This window comes from Bombyx mandarina, chromosome A1, assembly GCF_030267445.1.
Source record: "Bombyx mandarina strain Sakado chromosome A1, ASM3026744v2".
NCBI lineage: Eukaryota > Metazoa > Arthropoda > Insecta > Lepidoptera > Bombycidae > Bombyx > Bombyx mandarina.
The window spans coordinates 8,357,745-8,378,806 of NC_143234.1; the positions used below are offsets into that span (position 1 = coordinate 8,357,745).

At 43.0% G+C, this 21,062-nt stretch overlaps 2 protein-coding genes across 2 annotated transcripts in view; one reads left to right on the forward strand and one right to left on the reverse strand.

Moving 5' to 3' along the window:
- LOC114253538 (uncharacterized) overlaps positions 1-21,062 on the reverse strand; it is an 86,628-nt gene that overhangs the window by 50,701 nt on the left and 14,865 nt on the right. The window lies entirely within an intron of this gene.
- LOC149499503 (uncharacterized) lies at positions 17,325-18,185 on the forward strand. The gene has a single exon (XM_089739674.1). The coding sequence runs from the start codon at positions 17,372-17,374 to the stop codon at positions 17,780-17,782; it is 411 nt and encodes a 136-aa protein (XP_089595800.1). The 5' UTR covers positions 17,325-17,371; the 3' UTR covers positions 17,783-18,185.

Here is a 21,062-nt window from a genome sequence, read left to right on the forward strand (position 1 = left end):
AACAAACAGCACTAATCAAAAAATGCAATGTTCCTTCATCATTCTTTTGATTTGTGTACTTGAAAAAACAGCATTTCAAAAATTTTGGACGCAGTCTTTTAAGCTTATTTTCTGTATTTTGTTTTTACAGTTAAAACTTTGTGCTTCTAAAGCTTTATGTATAGTATGATAATGATAATGAATATGTTAAATAACGACTTACATAACAAACCGCTTATGATGCACCAAACATTAACCCACTGAGTTACTCGCCGGATCTTCTCAGTGGGTCGCGATTCCGATCCGGTGATAGAATCTGCGAAGCGCCACTCTTGCTAGGGCTAGTGTTAGCAAATTCTCTTAGGTTGAGCCCGTGAGCTCACCTACCCGTACGGGCGTGGCTGGAATAGCCTCTTAGGCTACCAGTAAAGAGATGGGGTGAAAAAAATGCACTAAACAGAACATCAAAGATAATGAAGACCATAAGACAAGCTTATCTGCTCCATCCGACTCAATAAACTCATTATCAGGTCCGATAAACAACGCAGCTGTGGAACAAAACACAGCATCATAGGTTATCACAACAAAACATTAACGTGACGCATAACTTACAAGAAAATTGATATTTATCAATACTTGTTTTTGTCAATACGAGAAACGCATCGGCAATTTTTTTATGACATTTTCACGGGGAATTCCTATTCCAAAATTTTTAAAATAGGTTTTTTAATTGGAGTCATATCGCACCGCTATCTAGCGAACGAAAAAGCGACACTACAAAGAACAAACATAGGATTTAGCCTGCGAGAGCGCGGCTTTTTGGCGGGAACGCGAGGAGTGAAGTTGTGTGATTTGTTTTATTTTGTCTATTTAGTGTTTCTTCGGGCTTAAATGTAATAGCGGTGGTTTATTAAATTAGTATCTGTGAAAGTGCACAAATGTGGGAAAATGAGACAAAGCCGGTGAACGTAACTTCTCGAGATCCTTCAAAAGTCCACTGAAAAAATTTCAATAAATGATCACCATTTTACTGAGATTATATTTCATCCCATATCATCTTATCTCATTTCATTTCATTTCATGCCAATTTATTAAGTTTCCTTCGTTTTTATTATTCATAAACTGTAAATAAATAAAACGGCGAATTATAAAAATCTTATTACTTGACGCTGGCTAATGCACAAACCGTGCCGGAGCCAAATCTAAAGAAAAAGAAGAAGCCTGCGAGAAAATGAGATAGATTACTTCTGATCTAACTTCTACGGTACAGATTACAATTAAAACTTGCACTGAAGATACTTATTAAAACAGTCGAATCAACTTTTTGTAATCTCCTCTTTGGGAGAGGTCCCCAAAAGCAGAGAGGTTTTTTTTTCTAAAACAACTTAGATAAGTTTGTCTACTCCTATATGATTGACTTTTATTTTGTAACCTAAATATAATATACTAGCGACCCGCCCTCGCTTCGCTTCGGAAACTGTAATTTATTATTGATTCTCCACTATTTAATGGATGTTATTATACATATATACCTTCCTCTTCATTCACTCAATCTCTCTCTCACTCACTTTGTTTTATACTATGTAGTGATGTTAAATAATTCTTAAATCTGTGTGTATATTAGTGAACTCCTCCTAAATGGCTGGACCGATTGTGATGAATTTTTTGTGCGTATTCATATGGATTCGAGAATGATTTAATTCACAATTCGATCCACTACAAAATATTTTATAATAAAAGTATGAAATTTCGAATTTAAGACGTGTGAATACAGAACGTCTGTCAGATCTGCTAAAACAACAGACAGAAAAATATACAAAAATTCATTTGCTGAATAAAAATCTTCCTAAGTATAGAATTTTCCTAATTCTTGAACTACTTGGTTTATGCGCATAAGTGCAGGAGGAGAGTAATATGTGTAGTTTGGTATCACATATTTGCTATAGTGCCATCGTCTGGGAAACCAGAGAATATGTCTGGAGGAATGTCACTCGCGATGCCACTCAAATCTGAAGGTTGATTTACACGGTCTGCCTGTTTGATCAGTAGTTGTCATAATACGCTAAAAAAATGCAACCTACAACATTAAATATTAAGACGTTAGAAATTAAAATTCTTCCAATACAACTGTGGTTGATCAAAATTTTATATTTGAAAAATTTCTCGAGTTTTATTTTTATTATTATCAATATTATCGTCCACAATTATTAATAAAATATTTTGTATCTCAAGAATGTGGACAAGATAGGATCATAACAAATAACATTATTATTTTTGCAACGTTTCGGTCTTTTATTAGACCTTCATCAGACATCTGAAAATTATACATATTAATCACCAACAACATAAAAATACAATCCCGATTCTGCAGGATAGCCGTCGGAGCACCATGGTTCCAGAGGAACGTGGACCTCCACGATGACCTGGAGCTCGACCCCGTCAGTAAGTATCTACAGTCGGCATCGCTGCGCCACTTTGAGAAGGCGGCACGACATGAGAACCCTCTTGTTGTGGCCGCCGGAAACTACATACCCGATCCTGTAGACCGTTTGGTAAACCGTCGACGTCGCCCAAAGCACGTCATCACGGATCCTCCTGATCCATTAACGGTGCTTTTAGGCAATACAAGCACCGGTCACCGTCCTCGCCGAACCCGTCGCTTGCGACGAAGGGCTCGACGAGCGAATTAACCCACAGACACAGCCCACTGAGTTTCTCGCCGGATCTTCTCAGTGGGTCGCGCTTCCGATCCGGTGGTAGATTCTGCGAAGCACTGCTCTTGCTAGGGCGGTGTTAGCAATTCTCCGGTTTGAGCCCCGCGAGCTCACCTACACAAGCTAGGGTACGCTGAAGTAGCCTCTCAAGGCAATCAGCATAGGTAGGAAAAAAAAAAAAAAAAAAAAAAAAAAAAAAAACCAACAATGAATGAATGAATGAATTCCAACAATCACTATCTTACACTGCACAGTTGCCTTAGTCATCATAAATCTATATATACGTGAAGCAAAAACTTTGTATCCCTTTTTACGAAAATTGCGCGGACGGAGGAGTATGAAATTTTCCACACTTATAGAGAATAGAGAGAAGAAGTGCACAATGCTAATATTTTTTTAAAATAATGCATAAAATATACATTAAATCAATAAAGAAAACATTACACACACTACATACCATGTATTTGACGCACACACGCATGCATACTATTTATTGTCAAACTTTGTTCTTGACGTCTGTTGTCAAATTGAGAATAGAATATGGTTTGTCTTTGTTAATATTTTTTATAGTGTAGTCTTGGCGAAATTTGTAATTATAGAAGTATAAAATACAATCATAATAGTGTACAAACTTGCAATTCCAATTAACTATAGTCGAATTTCGACTACTGCGGGATCTCTAGTAAATACAAATCAACAAAGCTGATAAATTTATTTTATTTTTATTAATATCATTATTTCCATATCTACGAATAGTTTACCGCAAAATTAGGTTCAACTAAGTAAGTCTACAACTCGCGAAGAAACTACCAAAACTCATAATTACAATTTAGTTTGGCTTCATTTTATTCATATACTAGCGACGCCCTCCGGCTTCGCTCGCGTCTTTAACAAAATTTCAACGAAATTGTTTTATTTTTAAATTAAAAGACCAATTATTGCGGCATAACTATAATAGTAAACATACACTGTCGCGACACTTTTGTAAATAATAATGTGTTCTACAAAGTCGTAGTACATTAATTTATTTATCAACAATAGTTTTCGCATGGCACGCGATGTAAAGAATATTGTATAATAGGTTTTTTTTAAACCTTGGGTTACATTATTGGAGTTTTAGTAAGGATCCCTAATTTTTTCAAAAATTTTTATTGCCTATGTCGCTCGGAAATAGTGTAGCCTCCAAATAGTGAGAGAATTTTTCAAATCGGTTCAATAGTTTCGGAGCCTATTCAATACAAACAAACAAACAAATCTTTCCTCTTTATAATATGAATAATAATAATATAATAATTATAGTATAGGTACGGGAGAGCGAACTACTCATTGCCTACCTTGTCTACGAGTAAAGTGAACTTTGAGTCGTGAAGTCAGTCTCAATTTCACAAAACACCAACTATCACAACCTTCAAATTGATTTTTTGTTGTTATTTATAAATGTCATAATGATATTATGACGTGTCGTGCCGCTTTATCGAAGTGGAGGTTGCCTGCTGCTTGTCCTTTCTAGCGCAAAAGTCTTTGTCGAGGCGTAAAGTACCGCCTCTCCCAACTACCACCATTTTCGTTCCCAACTTGGCTCTGTCTTACCAATGACTCCGATATTGGACATCGTTCGAAACGTCGACCCCAAGGATCCCAATACTCGTGGAAGGCTGCATACTCCTCGCAATAAAGACCCCGCCACAAAAGGGTGCATTAAAACAGTATCATGTTGTCAAATGAAATAATAAAACCAATTGAATAGAACAAGGATGATAATTATTTCAGGTGGTTTGACCTTCTCTTTTACGAAAACTGAAATTAATAAAAATTGTTTATTGTTTTTTTTTTACAATTAAAACACGAATCACACAGTCAAAACCCGTAATTACGGAATAGGCTTTGATGCTAGATTATATTGATTAGAAATTTTTTCGTAAATTTGGTGGGGTGTATTCTGAGGGCGGACAAGTCATTCGACCCGTTTCGGCGCGACCCAGACCTGTACTCCGGATTGTACTATGAACATAACTTCGACCTCATATCTCAAGACACTACTCATACTGTAATGATTATGGACTCCGTTAGTTAGTTTTTTTTTATTTCCCGTATAGGCAGACTAGCATACGGCCCATCTGATGGTAAGTGGTTACCGTCGCCCATGGACTTCAGCAATGTCAGGGGCAGAGCCTAGCCGCTGGCTACCGCTAAGTTAGTTTCAATCCGCAACCGTTCTACCACCAGTATTTACGTTTACGACATAATTATATAGGTATTTATTGAGAGAACATTATTTTGTTTTATATTACTTGCTTATTATTTACCATAAGAATAAATGTTTGATTAAAAGATGATTGACCTAAAAGGTGGTAGGATCTCTTGTGAGGCCGCATGGGTAGGTACCACCACCCTGCCTATTTCTACCGTGATACAGTAATGCGTTTCGGTTTGAAGGGTGGGGCAGCCGTTGTAACTATAGTGAGACCTTAGAAATCATATCCCATGGTGGGTGGCGGTATTTACGTTATAGATGTCTATGGGCTCCAGTAACTACTTAACACCAGGTGGGCTGTGAGCTCGTCCAACGATCTATGCAAAAAAAACATAAGACTAATGTAAAAGTAATATTAGTACGTCCAACTCTAGAGCGCGTTCCACAAATAACTTCGATATACAAACAACTATCAACACTAATTGATATAAATTATCAACAAACGACAATCGAATAATTAAACACTATTTTAAGACCCATCAATAAAAAGAAAAAAAATCTGCCAAAATTACATTGTATGACTTAATATCCGATATGAATTAATATTTTTATTACTATTTTAGTCAATAGTTTAATTAGTTAATTTTTTGTGAATTTAAATTTTTTTTTTTTTTTTAATAGCATCGCGGTACGCTAGGAATGTAGACCTTCACGACAGTTTAAATTTAGAACCGATATATAAATAGCTTAAGGTAGCGTCAGAACGCTAAATCGACAAAGCGGCGCGACACGATAACACTCTTATTGTAGCCGCCATTACCTTTATCCGACTCAGGCGACTAGGCCACACAATGCTGCCATCGTCTGAAACATGTTTTTTCGGATCCCCGGATCCACTCTTGGTGCTTTCAGGTCCCTCAAGCACCGGTCACCGTCCTCGAGTTTAACGAGCGGACTAACCCATAGACACAACAACCCACTGAGTTTCTCGCCGGATCTTCTCAGTGCGTCGCGTTTCCGATCCGGTGGTTGATTCTGCGAAGCACTGCTCTTGCTAGGGTCAGTCAGTGTTAGCAGCACTCCGGTTTGAGCCCCGTGAGCTCACCTACACACGTTAGGGTGAAGCTGAAATAGCCTCCCAAGGCTGTCAGCATAGGTAGGGGAAAAAAAGATCACACTATCTAATACACCTAGTACATTGAATACTAATAATTTGAATAACCTTCGCTCTCTTTATAGCGAAACTGCGATATTGAATTACTGAAAATATCTGAGCACTACTGTAGAAGTTCATATTTCGTTTATAGCCCGCAGTGTACAACGCATAGTTCGCATTCTCGCTCACGACTCGGTCGTGCGCGGACGTGCTTTCCGATCTGTGGCCCGCTTGCGAGCTGCGTCTCTGAACTCACAGTTGTGCTCGACAGTGTAGTGACCGTGAATACATCGTGCTTACAATTCGGTAGTGCGGACGTTCCGATCCGTTGATTGCTTGCGATCTGCGTCTCGGAGTCCATTTTTGTGCGCTAAAGTGTTGTAACCGCGAACCCACCCTTTACCAACTGTCTTTTTCAAGGCAAAACCAATCGCTATGATCAGGCTTCCTGTGGCACTATCACAGGCTAGCGATTTCCTAACCCTTCCCAAAACAACAGTCTTTTTCAAGACTAGACCCCCGCTCGCGATTCTGCCTGTTGTAGCACTATACAGCCCGAGCGGGTTCCTTTCCTTTTCCCCACCGATTGCCGTTTTCACGGCATAGGCATTCCCCCCCTGCTCCTTGCTGTCCTGCAGCACAGGGGGGCTACAAATCCTATCCGGGGCCTCGCCTTTCGGCGAGTTCAACAAAAGTCCCGGGCCGCCCCCCCCGGGCAAGAAGACAGGAAAAATGGAAGACTGTGAAAGTGAAAGTGCTAGTGATATTGTCGGGTTCCTTCGGGATAGGTACCCGTCAATTAGGGCCGAGTATCTCGAGTTTAGGGCCTCTCGTGGCAATCCCTCCCCCCCCGCGTCCGTCGCCGCGTATCTCAAACGTGCCTCGAAGGCACGCCGCGCGCCCCCCGCCGCCGCGTCAAGTTCGAGCGCACGTTCCCACGATGCGGCTCACATAGTGCCTAACGCTACCCCCACCCCCGCGCCCGCGTCGACTACGTCATCGCGCGTTTCGTCCGTCGCGACCTCGATCGTTTCGAGTTCAGGCTCCGATACCGAATCGGAGATGGATTTCGAATCCGCGTCAAGCCCTCAGCCTGGAACTTCGGATGGGTTCCAAACCGTAACGCGCGGTAAAAAGCGTACTCGCGCCGTGGAGTCCCGGAGCTCCACGACGAAGCAGACTAAATCCGCGACCGCCTCCCGCCCGCAGGTAGTCGTGACACCGGAGTCGGACTCCGCTCGCCGTGTAACCCCACCGCCGCGTCCCAAACCCGCGCCCGCTCCTAAAGTAGCTGCCCCGCCCCCGCTGATTCTCCAGGAAAAAACTGCTTGGAACCGAGTTTCCCAGGCCCCTCAAGGAAATAAAATTAATTATACCCATGCGCGTAACGTCGCGCATGGGATTCAGATAAAGGTCGCAACGCCGGGCGACCATAGGGCCCTCTCTTCATACCTCCGAAAGGAGAACATAGGTTTCACACCTATGCTCTTCAGGAGGACCGCGAGCTCCGCGTAGTAATACGCGGAGTCCCAAAAGAGCTAGATATCGAGTACATTAAGGAGGATCTGACCGCTCAGTCCCTCCCGCTAGTTAGTGTGCACCGGATGCACAGTGGGCGGGGCAAACAGCCCTACAACATGATTCGAGTAGCGCTAGAACCCACCCCGGAGGCCAAAAAGAAGATCGCATGTCTCACGACAATTTGCGGCCTATCCGGGATCTCAATTGAAGCCCTCCATAGACGTGGCACTCCCGGGCAGTGCTACAGATGCCAGCTTTACGGCCACTCGGCTCGTAATTGCCACGCGCGCCCCCGCTGCGTAAAGTGCCTCGGCGATCACGCCACATTAGATTGCTCGCGAGTTAGGGAAACCGCGACCGAACCTCCAAGCTGTGTCCTATGCCTTAAGCAAGGGCACCCCGCGAACTACCGTGGATGTCCTAGGGCTCCGCGTAAACGTCCGACCCACCCAGCCCCCCGAACCGTCGGCCCAAAGACTTCGGCGCCTTCAGTGCCGAAACCCGCCTTCGTGCCGGCTGCAGTTCCCACGGTCTCGGCGTGGAAAAAGCCGCTGCCGTATATGAAGGCGGGAACGCAAACCGCACCCCCGCCCCCGCTCGCGACACGCTCGCGCCCCAGCCCCTGCTCGCACCTCGACCCGCGCCCGCGTTCCTTCCCCCGCAACCCTCTGCCGTCAACGACTTCGCGCTCGTGCGCGACTTCGTCACTGCGGTCAACTTCGACCGTCTGCGATCGTTCGCAGACGCTATCCGTAGGTCGGTAACCCCCGAACAGCGACTCGCGGCCGCGTTCGACCACATGGACGTATACGAGTCCGTGTCCCGCACTTTGTAAATCTTTACCGGTAACCAATGGCGCAAAAAGGTAGAGAAAAACCGTATTCCCTTACGTTAGCATTCTTTAATGCTAACGGACTCGCGCGGCAACGCGATCAAATTTTCGAATTCCTCCGCGATAATCTTATAGATATTCTATTAGTGCAGGAAACCTGTCTGAAGCCCTCGCGTCGCGACCCGAAAGTCGCGAATTACGTCATGGTTAGGAATGACAGACTCACCGCCTCCAAAGGCGGGACTGCCATTTACTATAGGCGGGCCCTGCACGTTGTCCCTCTCGATACTCCCTCGCTCTCACATATCGAGGCGTCAGTGTGCCGTATCTCGCTGACGGGACACCAGCCGATCGTCATCGCATCCGTTTATCTCCCCCGGACAAGCCCCTTCTGAGCAGCGACATCGAGTCACTGTTCGGCATGGGAGACTCTGTCATCCTGGCAGGCGATTTAAATTGACACCACACTAGGTTGAACTGCCATCGTACAAACGTTAACGGTAGGCGTCTCGACGCGTTTATAGACGACCTCACCTTTGAAGTAGTCGGTCCCCAACTCCAACATGTTATCCGTATAACATCGCGCTCCGTCCGAGCACTATAGACCTGGCATTGCTTAGGAACGTAACTCTGCGCTTGCGTTCCATCGAAGCACTGTCAGAGCTCGACTCAGACCACCGACCTGTCGTTATGCAACTCGGTCGCCCTCACAACCCAGTCACTGTTACGAGGACCATTGTGGATTGGAATAAGCTGGGCACGTGCCTAGCCGAAGCTCCGCCAATCCTCCCTTACGGCCCGGATTCGAATCTATCCCCCGAGGACACCGTCGAATCCATAAACATCATTACCGATCACATCTCTTCCGCGATCATTAGATCTTCAAAAGAAGTCGATGTGGAGGACAGCTTCCACCGCATCAGACTGTCCCCCGATCTTAGGAATCTCTTAAGAGTTAGGAACGCGGCAATCCGGGCCTACGATCGTCTTCCCACGCATTCAAACCGGATTCGGATGCGTCGTCTACAACGCGAAGTCCACTCCCGCTTAAGCGACGCGCGTAACGATAATTGGCATAGTTATTTAGAACAACTCGCGCCCTCCCACCAAGCATACTGGCGACTAGCTAGGACTCTCAAATCCGAAACTACCGCTACTATGCCTCCCCTCGTACGCCCTTCAGGCCAACCACCGGCATTCGATGACGATGATAAGGCTGAGCTGCTGGCCGATGCACTGCAAGAGCAGTGCACCACCAGCACTCAACACGCGGCCCCCGAACACACCGAGTTAGTCGACAGGGAGGTCGAGCGCAGAGCTTCCCTGCCGCCCTCGGACGCGTTACCCCCCATCACCACTGACGAAGTTAGAGACGCGATCCACAACCTCCAACCTAGGAAGGCACCCGGCTCCGACGGCATCCGCAACTGCGCGCTAAAACTCTTGCCAGTCCAACTGATAGCAATGTTGGCTACAATTTTAAATGCCGCTATGACGCACTGCATCTTTCCCGCGGTGTGGAAAGAAGCGGACGTTATCGGTATACATAAGCCGGGCAAACCGAGAAACGAAACTTCTAGTTACCGTCCGATTAGTCTCCTCCCGACGATAGGAAAAATTTACGAACGTCTCCTTAGGAAACGCCTCTGGGATTTTGTTACCGCGAACAAAATTCTCATAGACGAACAGTTCGGATTCCGCTCTAAGCACTCGTGCGTACAACAAGTGCACCGCCTCACGGAGCACATTCTGATAGGACTAAATAGGCGTAAACAAATCCCGACCGGCGCACTCTTCTTCGACATCGCGAAGGCGTTCGACAAAGTCTGGCACAACGGTTTAATTTACAAACTGTACAACATGGGAGTGCCAGACAGACTCGTGCACATCATACGAGACTTCTTGTCGAACCGTTCGTTTCGATATCGAGTAGAGGGAACTCGTTCTCGTCCCCGTCAACTGACTGCCGGAGTCCCGCAAGGCTCCGCGCTCTCCCCGTTATTATTTAGTTTGTATATCAATGATATACCCGGTCTCCGGAGACCCATCTAGCGCTCTTCGCCGATGACACGGCTATCTACTACTCGTGTAGGAAGATGTCGCTGCTTCATCGACGACTCCAGATCGCAGTAGCCACCATGGGACAGTGGTTCCGGAAGTGGCGAATTGACATCAACCCCACGAAAAGCGCAGCGGTGCTCTTCAAAAGGGGTCGCCCTCCGAACATCACTTCGAGCATCCCACTCCGTAGTAGACGCGCAAACACCTCCGCCGTTAGTCCCATCACTCTCTTTGGCCAGCCCATACCGTGGGTCTCGAAGGTCAAATATCTAGGCGTCACCCTCGACAGAGGGATGACATTCCGTCCCCATATAAAAACGGTACGCGACCGCGCCGCGTTTATTCTAGGACGACTCTATCCAATGCTTTGTAGTCGAAGCAAACTGTCCCTCCGTAATAAGGTAACTCTCTACAAAACTTGTATACGCCCCGTCATGACGTATGCAAGCGTAGTGTTCGCTCACGCAGCCCGCAACCACTTGAAATCACTTCAGGTCATTCAATCACGATTCTGCAGGATAGCCGTCGGAGCGCCTTGGTTCCTTAGGAATGTGGATCTCCACGACGACCTGGAGCTCGACTCTTTTAGTAAGTATCTACAGTCGGCATCGCTGCGCCATTTTGAGAAGGCGGCACGACATGAGAACCCTCTCATCGTAGCCGCTGGAAATTACATACCCGACCCAGTAGACCGAATGGTAAACCGTCGACGTCGCCCAAAGCACGTCATTACGGATCCTCCTGATCCATTAACGGTGCTTTTAGGCACCACAAGCACCGGTCACCGTCCTCGTCGAACCCGTCGCTTGCGACGAAGGGCTCGACGAGCGAACTAACCCATAGACACAGCCCACTGAGTTTCTCGCCGGATCTTCTCAGTGGGTCGCGTTTCCGATCCGGTGGTAGATTCTGCGAAGCACTGCTCTTGCTAGGGTCAGTGTTAGCAACTCTCCGGTTGAGCCCCGCGAGCTCACCTACAAACGTTAGGGTGAAGCTGAAATAGCCTCTCAAGGCTATCAGCATAGGTAGGAAAAAAAAAAAACAAGCATAGTTCGATGCCCTTCGCGTCATAAAAACCGACACGCGCGACACATGAATTGAATGTGTTACATTACGTGCCACGCTTTAAGTATTATTTTTTGTTGTTAAATATTTCAAAACGAAAGACAAACTTTAAATAAATAAATATAAATATTTTACTAACAATCACGCCACGTTAATTGGTCCCGTGATAAGTTCGTAAAGAACTTGTGTTACAGGTACCAGATATCGGAAATAAATGTAAGATTTTTATTATACACGTACATATATTTAATATACATCCATAACCCTGGAAAAGACATTTATATTTATCATACAAATATCTTTCCTCGGCGGGATTCGAACCCGCGACCCCCTAGTGTAGTAACCATGTCACTTACCACTACACCAGACGGACGTTCATTAGACGTTAATAACAATAATTAGAACTCGTACATATGTATAACGATAATTAAAACGAATCTGTGGGTATTTTTAATTTTAAGCAATTAGTGTTTTCAATTACTAACAAACTAGAAACTGTAGGAGCAGATTCAAATATAAGTCGTTCAAAACATTATTCAAACGTAATACGTCAACATCCTAGAAACTCGTTTACTATTCAAGAGAGAGCTTAACAGTGAAGTGTAATGTAAGCTCTTTTTTACACTTAAACGCGAGTAACATAACGATAATATTATCATTTTGCGGTTTCATTCGCGCTTGTTTGTGAATGTTTTTATTTTTTTTGGTTACGTGTTCCGTGTAGTTCGTAAGCCATATGACGATATGCGTACATCGCAGACGTTAAAAGCGGATACCGCCACTCACCTTGAGACAAATGGACCTACTGAGCTTCCCGCCAAATCTTGTCAGTGGGTCGCGATCCGATCCGGTGGTAAATTCAGCGAAACACTGCTCTTGCTAGCAAGCAAGCAAGCATGCTTACGCTATCGAAAACGTTAAAAAACTCGCACTAAGCACATTGATCTTAGTCAATATCAGTGTTAAATATGTTGGTTTTCGGGATATCGTTATATTAGTCTCTCTATAATCCCCATCATCATCAGCCGCACAGTCAGTCACTGCTGGACATAGGCCTTTCCCAATTCAAACCACTTGGCCCGATCATCGGCTATACTCATCCACTTCTTACCGGCTACCGTTCGAAGGTCTTCGCATCAACTAGCCAGGGGGCGTCCCGCGTTACCTTTTCTATATCTGATTTAACAAATTCTATATCTGAATCACATTACGTCTAATATTTGATTTTGGAAGTTCTGTTTGTTTTTTGTGACGCGATAATGTTTTTTTTTATTGCTTACATGAGTGGACGAGCTCACAACCCACCTGGTGTTAAGTGGTTACTGGAGCCCATAGACATCTACAACGTAAATGCGCCACCCACTTCATGTTCGGAAGAGACGCCGTTTTAAGACATTCAATCAACCGTCCATGTTTTTGATTAATAATTTGAAGCTAGCTAGTGTAGTCCAATAACGCGGGGGCTCGGCCGCGGTAATAAGCACGAATTGCATTTTTATTGGTTTATCAGTCGCATGTGGATAATATGGGAACAGTTTACTTATGTTTTATTGCGCGGCAGTTGAAGTCCTATTAAACTCGGCGTTATTCGACGTATTGCGGTTATTAATGTTTTATTCGGCATACGCGAGTCGAGGTGATGCAAACTTTATCGGAATCTATTTAAGGTTTAATATCACTAGTGCTGTTTTCATTTACAAACGATGCTTTCAATACTTTAGTTTTTATGGGCTTTTTTTTTGAGTTTCTCTTATGACGCTGTGACAGTTTTTGTGTTACGACCTTACGAGTAGACACTACTGCTTCGGCACTCTTACGGCCTGGCCACGGGGATCGGCGGTGCGAACAGCGAAGCGGTGGGCGAGGCGACCATTCGCGCAGCACCGTTTGCAGGCCACGGGTACTCACGTTCGCCGCCGCGACTAGTAAGGAAGTCCGACAGCGAAATGTCTATATCGAAATTATCTCGATATTGCTTACAAATTAATAGTTTTTTGGTTCAGGACCTATTATTTGGAAAAGATTGTGAAGTACATGATTTGAATAAGAATCGGAGTATACCTATAGATGGAGAATTCCACAAGAAGTACGAGAAATACTTTGAGTGGCTAGACTTCCAAATAGCTGGTCTAGCTAGTATTTCAACTTTTTTTTTTTATTGCTTAGATGGGTGGACGAGCTCACAGCCCACCTTGTGTTAAGTGGTTACTGGAGCTCATAGACATCCACAACGTAAATGCGCCACCCACCTTGAGATATAAGTTCTAAGGTCTCAAGTATAGTTATAATGGCTGCCTCACCCTTCAAACCGAAACGCATTACTACTTCACGGCAGAAACAGGCAGGGTGGTGGTACCCACCCGCGCGGACTCACAAGAGGTCATACCCCCAGTAATTACGCAAATTATAATTTTGAGGGTTTCATTTTTATTACACGATGTTATTCCTTCACCGTGGAAATCAATCGTGAACATTAAAATTTGTTGAGTACGTATTTCATTACAAAAATTGGTACCCGCCTGATATTCGACTACCGGTGCATCGCTCAACACCGGACGTCTTATCCGTTCGGCCACGACGAGTTTAAAAATATAAAAAAAAAATTAATAAAAAATATAAAATATAAAAATTTCGGCGTTCATTTTTCGCGGCGAAAACAACTAAACTCATTTAATCACTGCACTATTCGCCGCGACTACCGCTCGACTCCGTGGCTTGCGCCGTCCTTATTCATGCATTTGTTTTGCTCGCCCGCCGCACCGCGCGATTCGCTCGGTACATTCCGCCGGTCGCTTCGCCGGTCGCCGGTGCGCGTGGCTTGTTAGGTACATTTCTATGCGCTTGTTTTAGTCGCTAGACGCTTCGCCGTTCGCACCGCGCGAATATTCGTATCGGCGAATGTCCCGTGGCCAGGCTGTTAGCGGCAAACGTAAGGGCGCTGTTCCAACTCCATACAAATTTGAGTTAACTTTTACGCGATCGAGAACGTTAAAAAGCTCGCACAGTCAGAGCTTTGAGACAGTCGTGGTCCAATACAATTGATACTTCCGCGTCGTCCCTCAAAGAATATGCCATTACAAAAGGCGGATTTTTAAAATGATACATTTTTTTTTGTTTGACTATAATAAAAGCATAACAAATTAACACAGACTCCATACCACATGTCTCTTCTGAAGAGTCTTCGACTTCTTTGGGCACATAGCACGTAAGAGTGGCGACGACAGAGAAAAATTGTTATTGCTGACTTTTTTTTACTACCTAAACTGGTAGCCTTGTGAGGCTATGCCAGCGTGCCCGAGCAAGTAGGTGAGCTCTCGGGACTCTTAGCTGGCCCTAGCAAGGGCAAGAATCTACCACCTAATCGCAATCGCGACCCACTGAGAAAAAAAAGCGAGAAACTCAGTGGACTGTGTCTATTGCTAGTTTACTGGTTGTTGACGGGGAAGGTGGAAAGCAGAAGACCGAAAGGCAGTTCCCCCATGCGCTGGTCAGACCAAATCCGTACCGTTGTGAGCACCACCGTATATGAGGTGGTCCACGCCACCGAGGACAAATCGACGTGGCGCGATATAGTCCACCGGAAGATTCTGAAATCCCGCAGAGGTCAAGATCCTCAGCATTGAGGACTTGGAAGCAAGGAGGAGGAGGAGACTAACAGACGGCCACCTCACCACCGACCTTGAGGCACGTAATCGATTCGTAATTTTATTATAAGCATACAAACTCCGGATTACATTGAAAGAGGTCTACATTAATGTAAAATGTAATTAAACAATTACAAAATTTTTTACGGCTTACGATCAGCAGGACGGCGTTTCCAGAGATCTTCTTTCCATCTCATCTCATCCGGCTTTGGAATGAGCTCCCCTCCACGGTGTATCCCGAGCGCTATGACATATCCTTCTTCAAGCGAGGCGTGTGGAGTGTACTTAACAGTAGGCGACGGCTTGGCTCTGCTCCTGGCATTGCTGGAGTCCATGGGCGACGGTAACCACTCACCATCAGGTGGGCTGTATGATTTGTCTGCATACAATCTGTCTGATCTGTATTTACTGGTGCTAGGACATCTTGTGAGTCCGCGCGAGTAGGTACCACCACCCTGCCTATTTCTGCCGTGAAGCAATAATGCGTTTCGGTTTGAAGGGTGGGGCAACCGTTGTAACTATACTGAGATCTTAGAACTTATATCTCAAGGTGGGTGGCGCATTTACGTTGTAGATGTCCATGGGCTCCAGTAACCACTTAACACCAGGTGGGCTGTGAGCTCGTCCACCTATCTAAGCAATAAAATAAAAAAGTCATTTTAGTTATGTCGACAATCCGCGAAACTCGAAGTAAAATACTATAACATAATAAATTATGTAAATCGTAATAAATTTTGTAATAAATTAATTATAGAACCGGTTTTAACCTTAATAATATACAGTTTTTGTTATTAGAGACGCCTATTTTCCTGCTATCGATATTATTAAAACCCATTAGGTCATAATCTATTAATTATGTATATAAAAAGGTGGACCGAAAACCCAGATTTTGGTCCGCTTACTGTTTGAGGGACTGTCCACGTATAACGTTATTATTATTGTTGACATCAGCGGGTGTGAGTATATGTGTAATTACTCATTGTTACTCATTGAAGTTGATAATAACAGGGTCAGAGCAAAGAATCAATGCACGCATTTAAGTCCCTTGTCGTGTAGATGAATTAATATTATAGAAGTAATTTCAGTGGTAATGGTCTAAAGGATAAGACGTCCGGTGCATTCGTATCGAGCGATGCACCGGTGTTCGAATCCCGCAGGCGAGTACCAATTTTTCTAATGAAATACGTACTTAACAAATGTTCACGATTGACTTCCACGGTGAAGGAATTACATCGTGTAATAAAAATCAAACCCGCAAAATTATAATTTGCATAGTGATGGTAGGACGTCTTGTGAGTCCGCACGGATGTACTACCACCCTGCCTATTTCTGCCGTGAAGCAGTAATGCGTTTCAGTTTGAGGGGCGGTGGAGCCGTTGTACTATACTGAGACTTTAGAACTCATTTCTCAAGGCATTACGTTTTAGATGTAGCATTTACGTTGTAGATGTCTATGGACTGCGGTGACCACTATCAGATGGGCCGTGAGCTCGTCCACCCATCTAAGCAATAAATAAATATAAACTTAACTGAACACCTTTCTTATTAATCCTTGCCCGATATAGAGACTCAAGAAGCATATTAAAAAAAAATGTTTACATCATCCATGATAATTAACGTAACGAGAGTAATGTATCCGTATATGTAAGCGTCTTATCAGCGGGAGACTGTCTGGCCCCTTTAAACACATAAATCACAGATAAAAAAGATAAACAACACACTATTCTTTAACTTAGATATCACAAAATAATGTGTGTTTTTTATCGAAGACATAACGATTGATTAACTTCACGTCCTAATTTATTTTAATTTTATTTAAGCTTTAAGCTAATTGGTTACATCGAATAATCCGTCGTTTAGTTTTGAAGAGCCATTACAAATCACGACAACAATTTCCGGAAGACGCTAACGAAATTCAATGTTCAAAACGCTTTAGTGTTACTAATAATAGTCAAACGAATAAATTGGCTAACTACGATGGTTAGAGTAATTAGCTAATTAGATAAAAAACCACTTCTTGGAAACGTTGCGTTAGACCAGACGATTCAGTGACGTCTGGTCTTCAACGCACAAAGCGAAGGCACAGCCCGAAAATTCTCATTTAAATCATGAATCACGTCGTTTTAGTCAGAGCAAACTTCATATATATAGAGCGAACGAAACACCCGTATTGATCATTCTAACATCGTCCACCAAACAGACAACATGTACCGATTCGTTCTCTTGTTCGTTCTTAACGCGGCGGCGAGCGCGGCGCCGGCGCCCAACGACATCCAATGTCCTTGCGAATTAGCCGTCAAGGACCGCGAAAATTTATGGGGCTTCCTGAAGAAGATCTCCCTCGACGTTCCTGATGAAGACAAAGAATTCTATTCAGCTCTGCCCGGGCAGTTGTCGCCGACGTTGGACTGTGATTGCGAGGAGTACAACAGAAAGAAGCGGAAGGTCGTCGAAGTCCCAGAGGTCATTGATGACGAGATCAACCAGACAGGCGCGGAGGAGACCAGAGAAAAGAAATCGTTGTATTTCATTAACCACGGTGTCGGTAGCTGCCCAGAAAACACGGTTGCTATCCACGGCTTGTGCGTTGAGAAAATTGAAGAAATCGACTATTAATTAGGTACAATAATTATTGTTCTATGGCCTAATGGAAAAAATTGCCGAAGTACTGAAAGAGGCTAAGGAAGGTTCAGTGAATTATTACAGGACTTTTCAGATCTCAATAGATCGTCACAAATTAGCGTTTTAACTCGTGTTTTGTGTCATAATATCAGATTCTCATCGTAAATGGTTTCCCGAAGTAACAGTGTTTTTTTTTTACGAACTTTTTATGGAAACTGTAATCTGTTTTTACTTATAAGTAATTAGTAAGGTTTTAAGCTAGTCTTAATTATTATGTTGATTTTGTTTTTAAAAAAAATATGTCATCTGAAATTAGATTATTTCGTTGTAATATCTGTTTATGATATCCGAGCTTTAATTACAGTGATTAATGTGAATAAAATAACTTAAAAGTATACATTTTATTTTTCATTTATTTTTCTGATACTTTCTTACATCTGTCATTCATTCATCTAACTGTCTTCATTACTGACCGGTGCATCGCTAGATACGAATGCACCGGACATCTTATCCTTTAGGCCATGACGACTTACTCAAGCTATTTTTCACTTGGAACAATTTTTATTGACTTTTAGTGGAGCAATTAGATTTTAAATGAACTTTTAAGCAACGTGATGTGAAACGAGAGCCGGACTAGAGTACTATTCTAATTATCTAATTAACGTTATGAAAGATACGGATATTTAAAGTAAACAATAACAACGGGAACATTTCTGGAGAGAGATTGTTTTTGCGCCGTATAATTATCGCCAGCTCCATTCACGTTTTTATCGAATTTCTTGCGATCATCGTGTAGGTATAGGTATATTTACCAATTGTTTGCGCAAAATAATTATACGAATAATATTCAGTATATATATACATAATTCCAACTTTTCAATTTGCGAGTTTCGAACGGTAAATGATTGTAACGGATGCGTGCACGATCATTTTTAGGTTAAAACATATCTAAATACTAATATTTTAAAGTAAAATTTAATTTAATAACAATTATGATAGCCAATCGAATATTCCCATGATGCTCTCACGTCGCGAGCGAACGACTGACATCACGCAGTCAACCAGAGCTGATTCGGAAAAACCAATGTTAGTTTCACAGCATCAGGCAAGTTTCAGTCGGTTGCTACTCATAGTTTTTTTTTTTTTTGTTTTTTTTTCTCCTACCTATGCTGATAGCTTTGAGAGGCTATTTCAGCTTCACCCTAACGTGTAGGTGAGCTCACGGAACTCAAACTGGAGTGGTGCTAACACTGGCCCTAGCAAGAGCAGTGCTTCGCAGAATCTACCACCGGATCGGAAACGCGACCCACTGAGAAGATCCGGCGAGAAACTCTACTTGTAGTGCATTGCATAGCGCGAACATTCACCTTTAAGATCAGTATTTAATATAGAAACTCTTACTCATAATTTAGAACAAGTCTAGAAATCTATGAAAATAATTTTTTTTTATTGCTTAGATGGATGGACAAGCTCACCTGGTGTTAAGTGGTTACCGGAGCCCATAGACATCTACAACATAAATCCCCGTCCACCTTGAGATATAAGTTTTTAAGGTCTCAGTATAGTTACAGATCTCATCGTGCATTGTTCATACCTCACGATTACTCAGTGCATTCGCAAAAATCCGATATGTAACAATTCGAACAGGAAGGTAAATTCTGTAAGTAAAACTAGAGGTAAAATATGATTTATAGAAAAAAAATTGCTTAATATTATTGTAAAAAAAAACGATTTTAAATGGAAACTATAAACGTTTTGTGTGTCTTTAAGCTGAAGCTGGACTGATCGTGCTGATTCTATGTTGTATATCTGTCGCATTGCTGATTATAGAAGAAGGAACACTGGCTGAGCCTCTGCTCGCCCACCTGTACTGGTGAAACTGGAAAGGTCTCAGGGCCACCAGTAATCCTTCAATCATAAAAAAAAATAAGGAACTATGAAATATAACTTCACTGAATTAAGTGGAAAAAAAAAAGTGATGCACGTCAGCAATACCAAGAGCACAGCCGATTCGCTGCTTCCTACCGCTGAGAACTCTTCGCAAGCGATCGTCAACTGGGATGTATTAATGGTAGAGCGTTGTGTCCGCACCACCATGCTATCTCCTGCTTGGACCCAGTTCCGGTTTTAAGAGTTTTATCTCCGTTTTTCAAACGAATAAACCTCGTGTCTCAGTGTATGTAGCGGCATTCTCTTTCTTGGCTCCTGTAACCAGCCAACACCGGGTGAGGTCACCAGGTCACCCCCAGGTGGGGGTTCATTCAAAATTCAACCATCCCCAAAATAAAATAACGTAGCAAACGTACCAACATTTAAATAAAGACAGCTTCCACGAACGTCACCGAACAGCCGACCTTGAAATGGACATTACTTAATGAATTAATTACTAATGATAATCATTACGTTCGCTAATGGTTAATTATTAGACAGTATCATTTTTGTTTGTTTGTTTTGTGAATTCGATTTTTGGGGAATTCGATTTTGCGCGATACACTGCTCTTGCTAAAGCAGACGTTAGTAAACTCTCTCAGGTTGAGCCCCGTGAGCTCGCCTACAAAGTCAGGAGTGGAACCAGAAGTAACTTTCGAGAGCACTGGCAGATACGTAGGAAAACATACGGATTTATTTTGCGCCAAAAAAAAATCGTATATCAGCTTTTTATTTCATACTTTTTATTTTTTCATTAATTTTTAAAAAAAATATTAATTTTATTTTTTATTATTTCATTTTATTCATACATATATAATATTGCAAAAAATTGGGTTTCCAATCATCACTCAACATCGCAAGATGGAGACTCCCGCGGAAATGCCCTCCATATTTCGCGGTAACCGGTAGATTAGTTGCACGATCGGAAATACCTCAAGAAGTACGTTTCAAAGGCTTGGAATCCTAAAAATCATCGCATAAATATCCGTAAGACAATCTCTTGTATGATTATTCAACTTGAACTTGAACATAATGATGATAATTATTGGATTGTCGTTCGATAGATTATCGAACCTAATTCCTCTAATGACATGATTTAATGAGACTAAGTTTTGAGCGGGAAGATAATTTCAACCATACTTTTTTCATAAAAATCTAAGCAAACGATTGCTTGGTCATAATGCCAACGTTTAATAATCATGTAGTTCGTCACTATACTTAAAAACATTTGAATTGTACACATGTGCAATTAATATTATGATACATCTGACGCAAACGTTGAAGGTATGACGCAACGGGAATAATACTGACTCATCCAACGACATCAAAATACGTTGGTAACAGT

Coding starts and splice junctions, on each gene's coding strand:
- LOC149499503 (XM_089739674.1), top strand. CDS start 17,372: ATGTACCGATTCGTTCTCTTGTTCGTTCTTAACGCGGCGGCGAGCGCG.